This window comes from Caretta caretta, chromosome 15 (assembly GCF_965140235.1).
Source record: "Caretta caretta isolate rCarCar2 chromosome 15, rCarCar1.hap1, whole genome shotgun sequence".
NCBI classification, from domain to species: Eukaryota; Metazoa; Chordata; order Testudines; family Cheloniidae; genus Caretta; species Caretta caretta.
This window is the reverse complement of record NC_134220.1, coordinates 6,205,762-6,219,928: the sequence shown is the minus strand read 5'-3', so window position 1 is coordinate 6,219,928 and position 14,167 is coordinate 6,205,762. Positions and strand designations below refer to the sequence as shown.

The 14,167-nt window shown below is 45.0% G+C and overlaps 1 protein-coding gene across 4 annotated transcripts in view; it reads right to left on the bottom strand.

The window, feature by feature from the left end:
- Nucleotides 1-669: 669 nt before the first annotated feature.
- Nucleotides 670-14,167, bottom strand: part of TPCN1 (two pore segment channel 1) — a 69,782-nt gene continuing 56,284 nt past the window's right edge. For 3 of the 4 annotated variants that reach the window (XM_048821014.2, XM_048821015.2, XM_048821013.2), the window contains 8 exons: nt 13,990-14,079; nt 13,337-13,452; nt 12,311-12,357; nt 10,130-10,198; nt 9,588-9,672; nt 7,286-7,422; nt 5,964-6,044; nt 670-3,699 (listed from right to left, as the gene is read on the bottom strand). In XM_048821014.2, coding sequence (XP_048676971.2) covers nt 3,583-3,699; nt 5,964-6,044; nt 7,286-7,422; nt 9,588-9,672; nt 10,130-10,198; nt 12,311-12,357; nt 13,337-13,452; nt 13,990-14,079 — 742 coding nt within the window. In that variant the 3' untranslated portion in view covers nt 670-3,582. Of the gene's footprint in view, nt 3,700-5,963; nt 6,045-7,285; nt 7,423-9,587; nt 9,673-10,129; nt 10,199-12,310; nt 12,358-13,336; nt 13,453-13,989; nt 14,080-14,167 lie in introns of those variants that run through there. The other variant, XM_048821016.2, reaches the window with a different exon arrangement.

Below are 14,167 nucleotides of genomic sequence, written 5' to 3'. Positions count from 1 at the left end.
CTTTCTTTAATCCTGTGTCAGTACTGTGCTTGGACTGAGTGACCACAAGGGTTAGTCACTGGGCCTTGTGCAACAGGGATGGCAAGAAGCCTGGTGAAATAAACTTATCCATCAACACACAGGCAACCCAAGGAGTGGAGACAGCACGAGGGGGAGAGGAAATAGTGGGGAACAAGAATAAAAGTACCCTGCTTAAGGGTTGGAGTTGTGGCAGCTTCAAATTCCCAGAAAAGTGAACTGCAACATTCTAAGGGATTGTTCTCAGGTGCCAAATCTGCACAAGATGTAAAAACCATCTAAAAGTGATATTTGAAAAAGCCCATTTTCAAAAGTGACAGGCACTTAAGATCTTAAATCACACTGAAAGTCAGTGAGACGTGGGCTCCTAAGTCACATACAAAAATGGAATCTAGGCACTTCTGAAAATTTCACTCTAGACCATAAGGGACAACTCTCATGGGTTGGAGGAAGGGAGCAGCCAGTTTACAAAATCCTAGGGTCACTTCGCATTTCAAATGTATCGCTGCAGAAGTTTATGGCAGCTTTTAGAGTGGGGCCTAGTGACTGCAATCTAAGGAGGACAGGGATCCTCTCAGTTTGACAATAGCTCACCCACAAACCAACTGGTTATTGAAACAGACACAGGAAAGAGCAGCTGAGGCAGCTGTCTATGTAGCAGAGGATGTTTTTATTAATGTGCCAGAAAATCTACATGCTGTTGTACAGATATGTCCATAAAGTTACTTATAAACAAACCACAAGCATACAAAACCCTGCAGCGTTTCCTCCCTTATCCCTACAAAATGATTGTCTTTGTAGTTACGGTAAGTCAATGTCTAAGACAGGGATGGGGAGGACAATTGGAAGGGGATTCCCCGTACTCGAACTTTTTTTTCCTTGTGACTGTTAAGTCATTTGGAAAAAGTAACCTCTACAAACCACCTCAGTTTAAAAAAAAATACAGTGCATATTTCAGGCCAGATCAAAATCTCAGCAATAAAACCACAGAAGGCAGAGTAGGACTTTTAGTCTTTCAGCAATCCTGTGCACCCTTCATCACATGAGGGCTCTCTTGAAAACTCCACTCCATGTTCTGCAGGTTCATGCCCCCTTTATATAGTCCCCCTGCCCCCCAGAAGTGCAAAAAGGCCTGAATGATGGCTTTGAAAATCATCTTTTTTTACTTCCCTAACAGCTGCATTTGTTTTAAACCCTTACAATCCTGGGGCTTTCCATCCTGCCAGCAACTAATAGAAGTTGTGCTTTTGCAGCATCTAGAGATTAGTGTAGAGTGAAACACCAGAGCTAGGATTCCATGCGTAGAAGCAACAACAAATGTGCTCTTTCCAGTGCTGCTCATTAGGGAGTGTCCTGGATGTGATATACACAATTTGGAAAATGGCCACCATTTCTCAAGAGGGAAGCTCGGCAGGGCTCAGGTGTCACGTCATAACTATGGAGCCCATTGCACACAAAAAGGAAGCAGAGAGTTTCATCTGAGTATCCGATGAATTCCATAATGCAGCAGTGAGGACAAGTAGCATGCAGTGGATGCAGGCATGGTGACTACCATCTCCTTCACTTAGTCAGACCTCTCTGAACCACTCCCATCAAGGGGGAGGCTGTCAAAAGCATGTGAGACTTAAATCATCGGGAACTGGGCTCTTAAGACTAAGATGCTTTTGAAAAATCTCACCACAGGCCATAATGGGAATGACAAAGCAGCTCCTAAATGAACAGTGCAGCCAGCTGTAGAAACTCTTTCCCTTCCCTTCTCTAGTGCAATATGGTCCTTCACAGTGGGTCTATAACTCCAAGGACAAGGGGGTATTACCTTAGGATTAATGCTGTCTGTTTAGGAGGGAGGCAGTCTCCTATGCAATAGTTTTGGAGTGCAGATTGCCAACAGGATTCCCAAAAGCTCTCACCTTCATTTAGAGGGGCACACCCATTGGTGACAGCAAATTTCAAAGGTAAGATGCCATGGCAACCTCTCCTTTGATCTGCCAATGCACATGTGCCGTGACTACATGCTTTTATAATACTTAGCACTTTCCATCCACAGACCTTGGCGTGCTTTATGCAAGCGAGCTTCGTTCCTCCCATTGTGTGGAAACAGAAGCACTGAGAGATTAAGTGACCTTGTCCATGGTCACAGAACAGGTTAGTGACAGAGCAGAGAACAGAGGCTGCCTCTATGTATGATACAGAAGGGCAGGCGGATGGAAGAGTTGTTTTCCACATCTCTAAGTTCAGTTCTGCCATTAGAAAAACTTCCCAAACTGGTCCTGATTTCTAAATTAGTGGTTCCCAGAGCTGGCAAAGTTTTTGCCAGAGAGAAGGCAAACAAGGAGAAAAGTTCCCTTGTGGTCATGTTAGGGTGACCAAACAGCAAATGTGAAAAATCGGGACAGGGTGTGGGTGGTAATAGGAGCCTATATAAAAAAAAAGACCCAAAAATCGGGACCATCCCTATAAAATAGGGACATCTGGTCACCCTAGGTCACGTCAACCTGACTGGGAAAGCAAAGGTGACATTACCCAGTTGGTGATTGCACAGAGGTGTGCATGCATATGCGCACATGCCTCCCCAGCACTTCTCAATGCAGCCCCACATGAAGCTCAGTCACCAACCTTGTGCTGCAGAAGCCCGTCTCATTCTCATACCAGGCAAAGATCTTCCGCTTATAAACTGGAGGGTTGAATGGCAAAGGCTCAGAATCACCGTCCTGTGGAATTTGCATCTCACCTATCATCAGATCGCCGGATTTTGGGATTTGTCAAATGGCTCCCAGCCTGCATAGCACAGATACTGCATAGCACAGACATCAGTATTGAACTCTGATCGCTTCAGCAAGGGCATTGCTCCCGAACTCTGTCAAGTCTCATAACTTTTAGTAAGGATCCACAGAATTACTGGAGCTCAGTCCAACAGCCTTCCTCCAAAGAACAGATTTAAGAGGTTGAATGAGCTATTCAGGAATGAAACCGCTCTTGGGAGTGTCTCTAGAACCGTCAATAAGCCTAGGTAGTTAGGAAGAGGCAGAATGGGTTTAGATTAAAGTGGTAACTTCTCATCCAAGCCCATCTTGCTGGATACTAGATGGGGAGGGAAATACAAACTTGCCCCCTGATCCTTTTACTTAAGAATTAATGGGTTAAAGAAAATATATTTTAAGTACTGGACTTCAATATTAGCAGGTGGGTTCAGTATTATTTCCTTCTTCCAAAGGATTAAATATCCCTCACCCATGGTTTCCGACTGGTAAGACTAGTTGTAGGCCCGTGTCGAGGAAGCATAGGCCAGGAAGAACAACTGAGTATTCTGTACTAGATGCTCATTAGTTACAGTTGCAGCATAGGGTCTTGCTGAAGAGTTATATATTTATTTTTTGGTTCCAGCAGTCCTATTTTGAGTCCTCTGGGTCTTTGCTTTTCATTTATTCAAAGCAACTCATGATGTGTTCCAGGGGAAGAGATGTTTAAACTCCAAATTTGATTGATATACTGAATATATCTATATACATTATAAAATAATACTATGGGGTTATTGCATAGAAAGATGGTTTGCATTAGCTTGGCCTAGATAACTGTCTGTGAGCGCTGCCTGAGGCCCGAGGATGGCATGGGGTTGCCGGATGGGAAGACATCTTCTTGCCCCTGATATTCTTCTTTTCTGGAATGCTCTTCATACCACTCCTGAACAGAGGGAAGAACATACCCAATGAGAGAAGTCTCTTCACCATACCATTCTATTCTCCCCCATGCCCCTCTCGTTGTCCTGAACAGCCACCCTCTCCCCCTTCCCTGTGAAACACAAGAGAACCCAGGGGTGCGATACATCTCAGATGCTTTGGCAGTAGTAAATGGCGAGGGCTTAGTTAGTTGTCTCTTTTCAGGCTTCTATAAACATCTGTTTTTCCTCCACTGTGAAGTTTGGATACAACTGGAGCTGCTGTCAGGAAAGGGTTAACTAGAGCATTGCTGTAACATTTGCAGGATGGAAGCACTGAGCTCTCAGCTCCTGGGTCCAAAGCATTAACTATCACCCCATCACTTCATATGCAGTTTGCTACAGCAGGATGCACTGGGAAATCCTGGTGAGGACGTTTAATATATCAGTGACATGCCTTCTTTGCAGTCATTTAAGATTCATTTGCTAAGGACAGACTGGTCATTTCACTTGCTATAAACTAAGAGTCTCAGCAGATTCTGACCAACATTAAAGAATAGCTCCAGGGTTACACATTGTGGGAGCCACAGGTCATCCCACTGCTAGCAACAGAAGGGACACCAGAAAGATGCAGAGATTAACTCCTTTGGTATCCATCATCATCAAATTAGTCATGACAAATTCCTGTGGAGTTAAAGGCCCCTTCCCTCCAGAGAGGGATTTTTCTGGTGCACTCCTCTCGGTGCACAGCATGGGATGTTCCAGTGACCTGATCAGTTCCTTTGGTCTACGTATTAATGAGCTTACCAGTGTTTGAAAAGGCTCCTCATGTTTAGAGTGAGTCACCAGCTTTTCAGCAAAAGGCTTTTGTTGAAACCAAAATTTTGTGGAAATGTTTTGGTTTCGCCTAAACTTCCACTGGGGAGAGTGAGTGCCCAAACACCCTCGGAACAGCTAGTTGCCCGGTGGTTTGGGCACTCACCTGGGACATGAGAGATCCAGGTTCAAGTCCCTGCTCAATCAGGCAGGGTAGGACCTTGAACATGGAGATGCCCTAATCACACTGCTATTAGCTAGCTTGAAGCGCGTGGTCAGTCTCTTGCTCTCTCGTTTCTGAAAGGTCTTTGTTTAGATCAACATTTGTTACCCATTTCAAACTGTTAATTTTTCATCAAATGGAATGCTTGTTTTCCAGTCAGCCCTGGTGATTTCATACTAAGCCTCCAAGGAAATAAAATGGGGGAAGTGCACCTACAGTTTGCACTGCTCATTAGTGAGCCCCCTCCAACTGACCCAGGAGTGGTTGGGCAGGGGAGGGCAGGCTCAAGAGAAGGAAGGATGATGCCACCCCCACTGGCTCAAGTGGTATAATAGTCTATGCCCACAGCTCAACAGACTGACTGCGGGGGTTTCTTCACCAATATGCTCAGGATTGGCATGGTAGGAGCACCTCAGGGTAAAGAGGGGAGTTCAGCCTCCATAACCATGAAGACCATGGTCTGTCCATCTGAGATGGACAAGGGTACCCTATCACGGTGCTATTCAATGGAGTAAATAAGACTAATAACTGACAAGAAAGAAATTGGTAAAGATAGAAGCATGAAAACAACTGTCCTTTGCAGCAGAGACCTCCTATGGTTGAAGAATATTAGCAGGAACTGCTTAATCAGTTAATCTAGGTCTATGTTTACACTACAGCCTACGTTGGTATAATTTGTGTCACTCAGAGGTGTGAATAAGCCACCCTCGAGTGACATAAATTATACCGACCTAAGCGTCGGTGTAGACAGTGCTGTTTTGGCGGGAGAGCTTCTCCTGCCACTCGCGGTAATTAAGTAATTGCATAATGGAGTAATTAAGTCGATGAGAGAACTCTCTCCCATCAGTTTAGAGCATCTGCACCAGCAGCTGTGCCACTGTAAGCTGCGTAGTGTAGACACAGTTTAGGTGTTTCTAATCCTTATTTTTCACCTCCTGCCCTGAACTGCCAGGTGGTGTTGATGGCACTGGTAAATATGTGTTGCGTTTCACCCTGGAGAGCACTTCATTTCAGTGGCATGCACCAGTTTGTGAAGCACTTTGGCCTTTAAGGGGCTACATAAATGTAAGAGGTTATGAATATTGTGAGATGCCCTTTAAATACTATATATTCTGCAGAGCATCTGGCTGTTTGGTTCTTCTGGGTGGCAGACTCCCAACATTTAAAGAATGATTAAACATTCTAACCAATGGAAAATGTCCATTACTAATCAGAAACTTATGAGGACGTTTGCAACTCAATGTTTCCTACCTGTATCTCCTCCTCGTACATTTTCATACTTAAGTCACTTTTGGTCCTTGATCTCCGTCCCAGAAACAGCATCGATGTTTGCTGAGAAGACAAAAGTATAGAGATATTAATAAAATGGGAAAAAGAACCCAGGTCCTCCAACAACTCCCTGCCCCACTAGGTGACAGCTAGATCAGTGGTGAGATGAGAACCCAAGCTTCCTGAGGGAGACTGTGCCTAACTAAACTTTCCTCATTTCACCTATACCCGCCAGGTTACTCAAGGGGTCTTGTTAGTTTCAACTCACACAAGCAGAGAGTAACAGCCTAAATTACTGTGGGATCATTTTGGGTTATTTATAATTGAGTAGTATTAAGAATATCCTTACAGTTACTGGTTTAACTTTCTTATTTAAACAGTTATTTAGATGTTTCTTTTAAATGGACATGGTTGAGGTTAGAGCCATTTTTAGACTTAATATCTTGAAAACTGTCTCTTTGGCAGATGTAACCTTCAAGATTCCAGTTCTGAATTTTTTCTATGTGTACAATTGCTCAACATTTCAATACCCAAGCAATGAGAGACACAGCAAGCCAACTGATACAAACGTGCTGTCATCTAGTACAGCAAGTTTGGTGTCTACAATTTGAGGGGTGGGATGGAAGGGGCAAATTCCAGCTATTACAAAAATCAGTTTAAAGTCTCCCAGCATCATGAGAGACAGCTCTCGAAGGGAAGAGCTACAGCGTGGGACAGTTTTCAAGGTATCTTCATTTTCAGGCTTGACAATATCCCTTTTGTGATACCAGTGGTAAAAGTAGTTGCCATCATCTTCAGAGAAGTAAGCTTGAAACTTGGAACTGACAGTTATATTATGGCACAATGCTTCAGAACTGTATGGACAGCTGTACAGTAGTGGGTCAGGTAGAAAACAGATTGGGCAGCACAGGTGAATTATAGGACAGTAACTGCAGTGTTAGGAACTCGCAAAAACCAGAATGCTCCTTCCAGTGGGGTAAGCTGGCCAGGGTGCCTCTTAGCAATGTTTATTCTGTATGGTGAGATAGGTCTTAATCTCAGGAATAGAGTGGGAATTCAGGCCAGTGCCCTGGGAATTCAACTGCAGTTTCTTCAGTGCAATGAGTTTTAAGTGCTAATCTGCAGGGCACCGATCCAGAGTCCCTTCAACAGAGCAGATTCTAACAAGAGCCAAGGGCATATGTGGAAAGAGGCTTTCTCTGCACCATAGCAGAAGAGCTCCTTTAAATCCCACAGCTGTGACCCTGGATGTTGCACCACAGAAGTGCAGGCATTGTGGCCTGAATCCCAGCTTCTCTCCGTACCTCATATTTGTCCATTTGTGCAACGACCTTCTGCAGCGGAGCAGTTTCAGAGGCAGCACAATTCCGTCTGAAGAGCTCAATTACACCTGCCATTTCCTCCTTGGAGATCTCCTTCTCCAGGACAATGCCATTGTCTTCTTCAGAGGGAGGGAAAGAAAACAAGGAGAAGACATTGGGAGTCACAGTTTTAATCAGCAATGGCAATAATCCTAACGGGGTTTTCAGAGATTATAAAGTCAGAAGGGACCACTGTGATCATCTAGACTGACCACCATATAGCATAGGCTAGAGAACTTCCCTGAATTAATTCTTGTTTGAACTAGAGCGTATCTTTTAGAAAAAACATCCAATCTTTATTTAAAACCTGCCAATGAGGGAGAATCCATCACAATCCTTGGTAAATTGTTCCAATGGCTAATTACCCTCACTGTTAAAAGTTTCTCTAGCTTCAGTTTCCAGCCACTGGATCTTGTTATATCTTTGTCTGTTAGACTGAAGAACCCATTATCAAATTGTTGTTGCACATGTAGGTACTTGTAAACCATAATCAAGTAAACCCTTGGCCTTCCCTTATTACACTAAATAGATCAAACTCCCTGAGACTATCACTATAAGGCTTGCTTCCCAATCCTTTAATCATTTTTGTGAGACTCTTCTGAAGCTTCATAGCACAAAGCTGGCTGTACAGGAACAAACAGGGCCAGTCAAGGTGTTGACTTATTCCTTTAGAGGCATATGGAATCACAGAATATCAGGGTTGGAAGGGACCTCAGGCGGTCATCTAGTCCAACCCCCTGCTCAAAGCAGGACCAATCCCCAACTAAATCATCCCAGACAGGGCTTTGTCAAGACTGACCTTAAAAACTTCTAAGGAAGGAGATTCTACCACCTCCCTAGGTAACGCATTCCAGTGCTTCACCACCCTCCTACTGAAAAAGTTTTTCCTAATATCCAACCTAAAGCTCCTCCACTGCAACTTGAGACCATAACCCCTCATTCTGCCATCTGCTACCACTGAGAACAGTCTAGATCCATCCTCTTTGGAACCCCCTTTTGGGTAGTTGAAAGCAGCTATCAAATCCCCCCTCATTCTTTTCTTCTGCAGACTAAACAATCCCAGTTCCCTCAGCCTCTCCTCATAAGTCATGTGTTCCAGTCCCCTAATCATTTGTGTTGCCCTCTGCTGGATGTTTTCCAATTTTTTCACATCCTTCTTGTAGTGTGGTGCCCAAAACTGCACACAGTACTCCAGATGAGGCCTCACCAATGTCGAATAGAGGGGAATGATCACGTCCCTCAATCTGCTGGCAATGCCCCTACTTATACATCCCAAAATGCCATTGGCCTTCTTGGCAACAAGGGCACACTGTTGACTCAGATCCAGCTTCTCGTCCACTGTAACCCCTAGGTCCTTTTCTGCAGAACTGCTGCCTAGCCATTCGGTCCCTAGTCTGTAGCGGTGCATGGGATTCTTCCATCCTAAGTGCAGGACTCTGCACTTGTCCTTATTGAACCTCATCAGATTTCTTTTGGCCCAATCCTCTAATTTGTCTAGGTCCCTCTGTATCCTATCCCTACCCTCCAGCGTATCTACCTCTGCTCCCAGTTTAGTGTCATCTGCAAACTTACTGAGGGTGCAGTCCACAACATCCTCCAGATCATTAACGACGATATTGAACAAAACTGGCCCGAGGACTGACCCTTGGAGCACTCCGCTTGATACCGGCTGCCAACTAGACTTGGAGCCATTGATCACTACCCATTGAGCCAGACAATGTAGCCAGCTTTCTATCCACCTTATAGTCCATTCATCCAGCCCATACTACTTCAACTTGCTGGCAAGAATACTGTGGGAGACTGTGTTAAGCTCTTCAGACTGGGAGATGGCAAGAGGAGCCACATCTTACCAACAAGTTAGAAAAGAACAATCAATAAGGTGATGGCAGGTATGTTGGATTGGGAGGGTTTTTCTAGTTCCGAGGATGTTTGGGGCCAAAGGTCTGATTTTTAAAAAAAGGACCTACACCTCATAGCCTATTTTGTGCGCACTCAATTGGGAATGCAAATAACCGCAGTTACAACTGCTGCCATTGGATATCCAGCTATCTGAGCTGGGTATAATCGGGTAGCTTGATATTTAAATACAGCAACTGCAGTTATTTGCAACTACAGAATTGTGGGTGCACGTGAGGAGGTTATAAAATCAGGCCTTTCCTGTTCAGTTGTTTTCTCTCATACACACAAGCCAGACTTTGGGAGCAAATTTATACAGACCAGCAGGCTGGCCAGGCCTGACACTGACCTTCTGAACCTTGGTTCTTTCGGGTGTAGTTCATGCGGAACACAAAAGCCTCCAGTATAAAGGCCACAATGATCGTCATCACCACCTGGGAAGGGAGCCAGAATGAGTAGAGAGCGTCACAGGGTTTGTAACTGCAGCATCCTTCCAAGTCTGGTTCTAATTGAACTGCACCTGAATTCTTGCTGCTTCCCCTCACCCCTTCTTTCAGCAGAGGGAGTGTACAAATCCTAATCCATGAGTCTAGGCGATGTGTTTGTGTAACAGCCTGCCAGTGAACTGGGAATGGGCGGTATGACAAGATGGAGGTATCACTACACACCACTATAACTCACATTCAGCTACATAATAATGAGTCTACTCTGGCAACACTTGTAGTTCTTGCCATATCAAAGCCAGTGAAAGTGATTTGGACACATGCGTCGTTCTGAGCTACGTTTCATAAAGAGAACGTCCCTAATTGGCTGCGGATTCTTCCACTAGAGCATAGCAAGACTGCCGCTGGCATTTAGAGATTTTCCATCAAAAGTGCATTGAGGACCTACCATGGTCACAATATAGAAGATCATGAAGTAGAGGCGGCTCCAGTGAGAGGTTTGTGAGGTCACCCCTTCCTAGGGACAAGAGAGGCAGGAGTTCAGTGGCAGGCAAAGAGGAGGGAAGCTGCATTAGTCCCCTTGAGAGCAGACAAAGCAGCACGCCCCCCCACCCCCAAATATAAATCTGTACCTCATGAAATACAGGACAAGTAGTGCACCTCACGTATCTAACCCCAGGGACTGCCTCTACCATACTCAAAGCCCCAGCTAGCCCCTGGGCCTGAAGCCCTTCCCCTAAAGGATTGAACACAGATTCCCATATATTACTTTGATGTGTAAATACTCACACAATGGTGACGAGGGCTACAGAAAAGTGTAGAGATAGCTATCTCGCTACATATCTAGCTACCAATATACAGCATAGTGCCTGCGACAACAAGCTATAGTACAGAAGTGCTTGAAGAGTGAGGGCACTAACACCCTTACACCAAAGGTACAACAGGTCTGCCATGCTGCATTCAGAATTAATTAGATCAAGGATCCTGAGGTTATTCCTAGTGAAGATTTCCTTCGTAGCATTACAGAGAATGGCTGCCATTCAACCATACATAGCAAGGTGGGAGGGTGGGGGTAGGGGGAGAAAGAGGAGACAGGGAGGAGGAGAGAAGAAATAAGACGACTGATGAGAAACCTCATTGAGAAATACATGAGGTAAAAGGGCAGCATTCAGAACCTTTCATCTTCTCCCTAAACCATTCAGAATTGCTCAATAGCTGTCACATGCTGTATAACAGCCAAAAGGTACAGCGCAGAGCCAGCCAGTGGCAACCTGTCTGTCAGAATATCTGAGTGATGTTACTGGGGAGGACAGCTCCTGGCAGGCAGCTAACAGTGCCACCCTCTCATCCCATCCATGTCAGCCAAAAGTTACCCACTTTCCATCAGAGTGATGAAAAAGGATCTGTGTTAAAGAGAATCTTGCGCTGCAGAGTGATTAAGAATTGATGACAAAGCCCTGGTGCTGACTATAGAATCATAGAATATCAGGGTTGGAAGGGACCTCAGGAGGTCATCTAGTCCAAACCCCTGCTCAAAGCAGGACCAATCCCCAACTAAATCATCCCAGACAGGGCTTTGTCAAGCCTGACCTTAAAAACTTCTAAGGAAGGAGATTCCACCACCTCCCTAGGTAACGCATTCCAGTGCTTCACCACCCTCCTACTGAAAAAGATTTTCCTAATATGTAACCTTAAACCTCCCCCACTGCAACTTGAGACCATTACTCCTCATTCTGTCATCTGCTACCACTGAGAACAGTCTAGATCCATCCTCTTTGGAACCCCCTTTCGGGTAGTTGAAAGCAGCTATCAAAACCCCCCTCATTCTTCCCTTCCGCAGACTAAACAATCCCAGTTCCCTCAGCTTCTCCTCATAAGTCATGTGTTCCAGTCCCCTAATCATTTGTGTTGCCCTCTGCTGGACGTTTTCCAATTTTTCCACATCCTTCTTGTAGTATGGGGCCCAAAACTGGACACAGTACTCCAGATGAGGCCTCACCAATGTCGAATAGAGGGGAACAATCACGTCCCTCGATCTGCTGGCAATGCCCCTACTTATACATCCCAAAATGTCATTGGCCTTCTTGGCAACAAGGGCACACTGTTGACTCAGATCCAGCTTCTCGTCCACTGTAACCCCTAGGTCCTTTTCTGCAGAACTGCTGCCTAGCCATTCGGTCCCTAGTCTGTAGCAGTGCATGGGATTCTTCCATCCTAAGTACAGGACTCTGCACTTGTCCTTGTTGAACCTCATCAGAGTTCTTTTGGCCCAATCCTCTAATTTGTCTAGGTCCCTCTGTATCCTATCCCTACCCTCCAGCGTATCTACCACTCCTCCCAGTTCAGTGTCATCTGCAAACTTACTGAGGGTGCAATCCACACCATCATCCAGATCATTAATGAAGATATTGAACAAAACTGGCCCTAGGACTGACCCTTGGGGCACTCCACTTGATACTGGCTGCCGACTAGACATGGAGCCATTGATCACTACCCGTTGAGCCCGACGATCTAGCCAGCTTTCTATCCACCTTATAATCCATTCATCCAGCCCATACTTCTTTACCTTGCTGGCAAGAATTCTGTGGTATACACAAGAATACATTTAAGTACCCCGAGATCTACATACCATGATGATGTACCAATCATTGACAACTGTCAACTCAAACAGCGTAACTGTATGGAGACAGAAAGGACAAAACAAGAAGTGCTTTAGCCAGCCTGACCAGTTTCAAAGTCATTTCAATGCCTCTATTTCCCCTATTATGTGCTTTCTCCCACTTTCTTCATAAGATACCTCATTCAGGATAGCCAACAGAGACTGAAATACTTGAGTGCTGATGACAGAAGACAGATTCTACTCTCAGTCATACCACAGTTAATCTGAAGTCACCCTACTGATGACAATGGAGTGACTCTAGTGTTATAATGGTATAACAAAGAGCACAGTTTGGCCCACATTTCTTAGTAGAACCAGAGTCTGCCATACCAGGCCACACTAAGCAAGACTCTTGAGAGATCCACAAAGAAAAAAAAAAGAAAAAAAATCACCACTATCATCCTCCTCCTCCTCCTGCAGGCCAGACTCATGTTTAAAGTCAGAAAAAAAAAAACAAAAAAAAAAAACAGAGTGACAACATCAGTGTTAGAGGCTCAGCAGGATAGTGGAGTTGCTCTCTTTATTCATCTCTGGAAACATGGATTCAAAACTGGTTCAGATCACATGTCAAAACAAGTCGGCAGGTTTCATGCTTGTCTCCAGGATATGTTTACCTTGTAAAATCACCACACAGTTGGATTCTCTTAGCCAGCAGCAGAACCCAGGACAGCAAAACGATACTGCTGCAGGTTTGAGGTGTACAGTATAAGTAGGATTAGGGATCCAGAGCAGGGGTGTTACAGGTCACTTGGCAGAGCCACTTGCAGGTGGCAGGGTTAGAATGGGAAGGGGTACTGAGGACCAGGGCTGACACGCATTGGTAGAATTCTGGGGACTAGAAGGAAGCATGGGCAGGTGTTTATGCAAGCTATGTTAAGAGTCTCACCCCTACAGAAGCACCAGATTCACACAGGGTCATTCTGCAATCAGCAGCAGTAGATGCGAGGAGTATTACAACAATTAAGATAAGAACCAAGATGTAAATATTCCTCTTACCAAAGCTGTTCAAAATGTTGTCAAAGTTGTTGAGATAATAGTAACCTTCTTCCACCACTGTCTTGTTTCCAACCGTGTGATTCACCCAGCGATAGGCATCTGCAACTGTACTCGTGCTGATTAGAGAAGCCAGAACATACAATGAGAGGTGCTCTGGAAAGATGTGCAACGCTCCAGGTGCTGACAGACACAGGCATGCTGAGAGACCTGTGGGCAGGGAGGCTATTTTTTCTTCTTGCCAACACTTGTTGCATTTTGAATGCCATTCTCTAAAGTGGTACCCCCCAGGCAAGGGCACTGCAGCATCATACCTATTACATGGGGGCTTTACTGTGGTGCCATTATAGAGCAACCATCCCAGCCCAGCTGCTTCAGGCAGCGATTCAAATACCCAGCACTACCAAGCAGCACAATACTACCCCTCTCCCTTCTCAAACTGTAAGTAAAGATCATTGCACTTAGTCTCAGCAAGAGAAGTGATAAGTCTCCCTTTTACTGTGAATCTCAATTCAGAACAACCACTCTTCGTAAACACACATCCACTGGCCTTTTCTTGATAGGAAAATACAGATATGACACGATGCTCCTGGCTTGGCATTGAACCAGGCTATTAACAAGGCTGTTTCAGAGGAAGGTGGTTGCTGGGTACTCACTTGCAGCAGTTTGGGTAGACAACCCCAGAGAAGAATTCCATGCCGACAATGGCGAAGGAGTAGTAGAAGATAAGTAGGGTTAAGCCCAGGCTGGAGGAGAGAGAAACAAAAGTAAGACCTTGTCTACACTGCACCTTCATTGTTAAAACTTTTGTCCCTCTAGAGTGTGAAAAAAACA